The 6,000-nt window shown below is 38.7% G+C and overlaps 1 protein-coding gene across 8 annotated transcripts in view; it reads right to left on the bottom strand.

Annotated features, from left to right (window-relative positions):
- Positions 1–1,311: 1,311 nt before the first annotated feature.
- MATCAP2 (microtubule associated tyrosine carboxypeptidase 2) overlaps positions 1,312–6,000 on the bottom strand; it is a 66,234-nt gene continuing 61,545 nt past the window's right edge. For all 8 annotated transcript variants that reach the window (XM_063608978.1, XM_055293423.2, XM_055293422.2 and 5 more), the window contains one exon: positions 1,312–3,992. In XM_063608978.1, coding sequence (XP_063465048.1) covers positions 3,834–3,992 — 159 coding nt within the window. In that variant the 3' untranslated portion in view covers positions 1,312–3,833. The remainder of the gene's footprint in view (positions 3,993–6,000) is intronic.

Genomic DNA, 6,000 nt, shown 5'->3' with positions numbered 1-6,000 from the left:
AGGTCTCAGGGGATCTCCCACAGGCCTATGATGACCCAAGCAACTGCATTCCTGGTCTACTACTTCCCCTGGGAAGGTGCTTTTATTCCAAACATAAGCCTTGCAAAAAGCAGTAATAAAATCCTGTGCAAAAAGCAGTAATAAAATCCTGTGAACAATCACCATTTAGCAAATTATCTTCCTCTCTGCTTCAAACACAGAGGCAGGCCCACTGACTAAAGTGTACATTTTTTCTGTAGCACTTTTTGGTCAAGGGAATGTGGCTGTGCCATAACCTTCTTCTGTGCCTCTTCTCTTCTCTTATTCACCAGAGGATCTCTGGTAATCAGCACAGATCTTGCTTGATACGTTCTGCATAAAAGTTTACTAAATGAACAGGGTAGTACCTTAAGACAAAATTGTCCCTCTGAGGCCGGGCACAGTGGCCAATGCCTGTAATCCCAGCACTTTGGGAGGCAAAGGCAGGTGGATTACCTGAAGTCAGGAGTTTGAGAGCAGCCTGGCCAACATGGTGAAACTAAAAATACAAAAAAAATAGCCAGGCATGGTGGCAGATGCCTGTAATCCTAGCTACTTGGGAGGCTGAGGCAGAAGAGTCACTTGAACCCAGGAGGTGGAGGTCGCAGTGAGCTGAGATGACACCATTGTACTCCAGCTTGGACAACAAGAGTGAAACTCCGTCTCAAAAAAAAAAAAAAATTGTCCCTCTGATATGGTTTGGCTGTATCCCCACCCAAATCTCCTCTTGAATTGTAGCTCCCAAGATTCCCACGTGTCATGGGAGGGACCTGGTGGGAGGTAATTACATCATGGGGGCAAATCTTTCCTATGCTGTTCTTATGATAGTGAGTAAGTCTCATGAGATCTGATGGTTTTATAAAGGGGAGTTCCCCGGCACATGCTCTCTTGCCTGCCGCCATGTAAGACATCACTTTGCTCTTCATTCATCTTCCACCATGATTGTGAGGCCTCTCCTGCCATGTGGAACTGCGAGTCCATTAAACCTCTTTCCTTTATAAATTACCCAGTTTCGAGTATGTCTTTATTAGCAGCATGAGAATAGACTAATACAACCTCTCTCCTTTTCCTTGCTCCATATGTCCCATGAGAGTGTAAGCTAAAATAACTAGGGAAAAGGTGAAGTGTGGTAAATATAATATTTTTCTAAGAAGTAACAGCACTAGAAGACAAGCATGATTAATGTCCTTTTGATAATTATCACAAAATAAAAAACAAGAAACACCACAATACAAATATAATTGGGTTTTCAAAGAAAACAAGTTACATGCATATATAGCCACACACTTCATCTGAGAACCTTGGCACTGTTTCTTTTTATTATAGCTAGACACAAAATGCCCAAAGATATACAAAACAAACAATACAAATTTTAAACACTTTTACAAAGGTGAAAATATAAAGAAATGAAGACTATGGATTTATGTTTGCAAACATTAATTTCCTTTGAATCCTGTCTGGTGTTAAAACCTAACAGTTTATCAGAATTTGTATTTGATACAACTATTTTTAAAATTATAGTGGACAAAACTAATGAAATTCTAATCATCAATAGCCTATGACAAATAACTATTATAATTAAAATTAATACAATCTTCAACTATTCTCCTAAGTACTGTTGCTATAATTTTCTGTTTATTAAAACTTTTTATTTTAGGGAAAAAAACTGACCTTACTGCTATTTCTGGAAAAAGAATTAATAAACTTTCATTAAATATTCAATCTCAACTTTTAAAGCTTAAAGCTCTTTATTTCTGCTAATCTGAAACTACTTTTGGTTCACTGCTAACTTTTAAAATATCTTAATCAATGTGATTTAAGGTCATTTTGTCTGCAGAGTGCTCATGTTTTTCATCTTTATACCAAAGCAGTAAGGCAAAAAAGCAGTTCCTTTTCCAAATCAAAGAGAAAATATTCATCCGTTTTAAAAGTCAGGAACTAGAACCGCTGCAAATGATTCTACCAATAGGAAATTAAGGCTGCTGTGATTTTCCTTTATATTTAAACCATAAAGTAAGATTAGCAGTGCTATTCCCTGTGAAAGTTGAATTTATAACCTTTGGGCTTGAATCACAGGACATAAATATTGCCATTTCTGTTTATACTTTAAGACACTGTTTTCACAATCACTTTTGATAAGTTTTTAGATGCAATTAGAAAACACTAAACAATGCTGAGAAAGTGCATGACTCTGCTACAAGGAGATACATGCTAGAGGTGTAAGAGCAGATTCTAGTGTTTGGTGAACATTGGCACAATCTGCGCCAGCCTGGCACACAGATGTACAGGACACACACTACCCAGCATGGCACGTAGTTGGGGAGCAGTGGCTAAGGCCTTTCAATGCTCCAATGTGTCTGGCCCTCTACTGCTAAAAGCAAGATTCATGGTTTTGCAAGAACCTTTGGGCACCAGCTAGAGTATATCCTGTTTGCTGCAACATTCCTCTTTGAGGCAAGTCCTTCTAGATATGTGAAAGAGAAAAATCATGTAACCTCTCCTGCAAAAGGTTTCCCAAAATCATTTTCTAGCATGAATGTGAACCAGGCTTCACAGTATATATCTACCAGTATTAGCACCATTATTTTAGCCTGCACTGAGGTAAAGATAAACTCTCAGACAGCTTTGGGTAGAAATTCCAGCAGCAATCTTGAGTGGGGTGTTTACAGCAGCATTCTTTCTGATCATTAAGTTGTATGAAGAACCATTTGAATCCAGGTATATATATCCAAGTATATACTGAGGCTGATAAAATACAAAGCTAGGCTAGCAGGAGAAATACAGCAAAACAGAACTCTCATTTTAAAATTTAAACTATGTCATTACTGGGTTGGTGAAGTCAAAGATTTGATAAAATATACTGAACCAATAGCACAAAGCTGGCTTTATAAACCATCAATACCCAGAAATTTCTTTTTCCAGAGCATGTTCCAGTTTACTGCAGGTGCTACCCATCGACATCCAGAACCTACATTTAACCAGGTCAGTCTATTTGTCCTCTGCTTGTTACATATTCTGTTTCATAAAAAAGGTGAGTAGCCCTTCACCAATTATTTTTGTCTGTGTAGAAAAACCTCTCTGGAATTTGTACTTATTTTTATAAAGGATTCAGTGGAAAAGACGTTAAAACTCTGTAAAAAATTTAAAAGGGTACAACATGTTTCAGCAAATGAAAACGTAGTTAAGAGATAACTGGACAAAAAGAGGTGATTCTCTAATTTAGTTCCTATAAGCTGATAAGGTGAAACAATAATGTTAAAACACTTAATGAAAAATTTTCAGATTGCTTTTCCTCTCCCTTTAAAATTCCTTAACATATAAAAGAAATAAGAAAGCTTAGATATAGCTAGCTTTTTGGAGCAACACAAAACTAATTTTTCAAAGGAGAATAATTACCATTATTTATCAAATAAAATATAACTTTGGAGCCTGAACAGCAATGGAATTCAGCCAGTCTCCAGTTGGAGCTGACCTCCATATTTAGGCAGAAGCACTAGGCCGGTGCTTACTGCTCAGGCAGAAATTTATCATGCAATTTGACCGAGAGTCTTCAAAAATGCTCAGCAGTAGTATTTTCAGCTGACTCTGTCGAGATTCAGAAAATAGGAAGAACTTCCCCCTGCAGCCTAGAGAAACATTTTAGGGAAATAGTTTAAGATTTGTACTTAACCTAAAAATTCCACTGAATACTGAAGACCCTTCTTCAGAAAACACAAGTAGTCACTCTTCTTTTATAAATCTTCTGGTGCTAACTGCACCTAACTGGTAATATACATGGAGGCATAGCTTAGCTATGTTTGCCAGAACGCTAATTACTATATAAGATCTTTCAGTTCCCTGTCAGTCAGTTCATTCACTTCCATGATCTTCTCTAAGTGTTCCATATATCGGCCATGGTCCTGCAGGAAATGAGGGACCCTCATGTTTTCGGTAACTGCCAATCCTTTTAAGCGATCCACATCTTCATAAGAAACCTGAAAAAAGGAAGATGAGTTAAATTTAAAATGTAACTACAATGTACATTTTAAGGATGAATTTCTTCCCTGGGCCTTAAATGAAAGTATACAGATCATTTGTCAAATTATTTTAATAGCTGCAAAGTAACAAAAATCAGTGACTTTTATTTTCTTCACTGTGTTAAATAATAATGTATTTCTCTGCCCCTTATACCATGACCATATTAAAAGAGTACTATTATTTTTTTTTTTTTCCTGAGATGGAGTTTCATTCTTGTTGCCCAGGCTGGAGTGCAGTGGCGTGATCTTGGCTCACTGCAACCTCCGCCTCCTGGGTTCAGGTGATCCTCCTGCCGCAGCCTCCCAAGTAGCTGGGATTACGGGCGCCCGCCACCACACCTGGCTAATTTTTTGTATTTTTAGTAGAGATGTTTCATTAGCCAGGCTGGTCTCGAACTCCTGACCTCAGGTGATCCACCCACCTTGGCCTCCCAAAGTGCTGGGATTACAGGCGTGAGCCACCGTGCCCGGCCTAAAAGATTATTTTAAAAAGTCAAATTTGATTTAATACTCTACCTTGAACCTACTCAGTTTGTCTAAAAATTAGACAACTATACTTAATATATTTGTGTGTGAGAGAGACTCTAAAACCAAACAAGTCTTCTGGCTAAATCAAAGAATCAAGAAAATAACTAGAATATAAATGACATATTATTAAATAAGAAAAATTAGCACAATTATACAGGGTGAGCATCCCAAATCCAAAAATGCAAAATCCGAAATGCTGCAAACTTTTGGAGCACCCACGTGATGCTCACAGAAAATACTCACTGGAGCATGTGGAATTTCCAGTTTGGGGATTTGGGATGCTCAACTAATAAAGAATGTAAATACTCCAAAATTCAAAAAAAAATCCAAAATCCAAAACACTTCTAGTCCCAAGCATTTTAGAGAAGAGATACTCAATCCATATATTAGGTTCCTATTTCTCTTTAATTTAGGATACATAATGATTTGTGATTTGTATTACATCTTCTTGCTTTTATTTTGAATTTTTGTAAAAAAGTTCACATCTTTTTAATTCTCCTATTTAAGAAGCTAGTCTCTCACAGGTACTTATATTAGGTTTAAGGATGAAGCTTTTAAAGTTCTATAAATTATCTTTATTCTTAAATTGTTTTTAAGAGATAGGGTCTTTCTCTGTCACCCTAGCAGGAGTGCAGTGATGCAATCACAGCTCAGTGTGGCCTGGAACTCCTGGGCTCAAGCGATCCTTCCCATTTAGCCTCCCTACAGACATGTGCCACCATGCCTGGCTAATTTGTTTTTGTTTTTGTAGAGGGGGCTCTTGCTATGTTGCCCAGGCTGGTCTCAAACTCCCAGTCTCAAGTGATCCTCTCGCCTCCACCTCCCAAAGTGCTGTGATTATAGGTGTGAGCCACAATGCCCGGCCTTAAATTATCTTCAAATTCTAAAACATAGTTGACTTTAAAAACTATAGTCTTCTGATTAATACTCTTCCAGGCTCAGTAGGAAGGCTTTAAGAAAAGAACTCAGCCCGGTGCCAGTGGCTCACACCTATAATCCCAGCACTTTGGGAGGCCGAGGTGGGATGATCACTTGAGGTCAGGAGTTCGAGACTAGCCTGGCCAATGTGGTGAAACCCCATCTCTACTAAAAATACAAAAATTAGCTGGGTGTGGTGGCAGGTGCCTGTAATCTGAGCTACTTGGGAGGCTAAGGCAGGAGAATCATTTGAACCCAGGAGACGGGAGGTTGCAGTGAGCCGAGATCATGCCACTGCACTCCAGCCTGGGCGACAGAGTAAGACTCCATCTCAAAAAATAAATAAATAAATAGCAGGGAGCAGTGGCTCACGCCTGTAATCCTAGCACTTTGGGAGGCCGAGGCAGGCGGATCACCTGAGGTCAGGAGTTTGAGACCAGCCTGACCAACACGGAGAAACCCTGTCTCTACTAAAAATACAAAATTAGCCAGGCATGGTGGTGCATGCCTGTAATCTCAG

This window comes from Symphalangus syndactylus, chromosome 9 (assembly GCF_028878055.3).
Source record: "Symphalangus syndactylus isolate Jambi chromosome 9, NHGRI_mSymSyn1-v2.1_pri, whole genome shotgun sequence".
NCBI classification, from domain to species: Eukaryota; Metazoa; Chordata; class Mammalia; order Primates; family Hylobatidae; genus Symphalangus; species Symphalangus syndactylus.
Note: the sequence above shows the minus strand (reverse complement) of the source record. Positions and strands in the feature narration are given on the sequence as shown.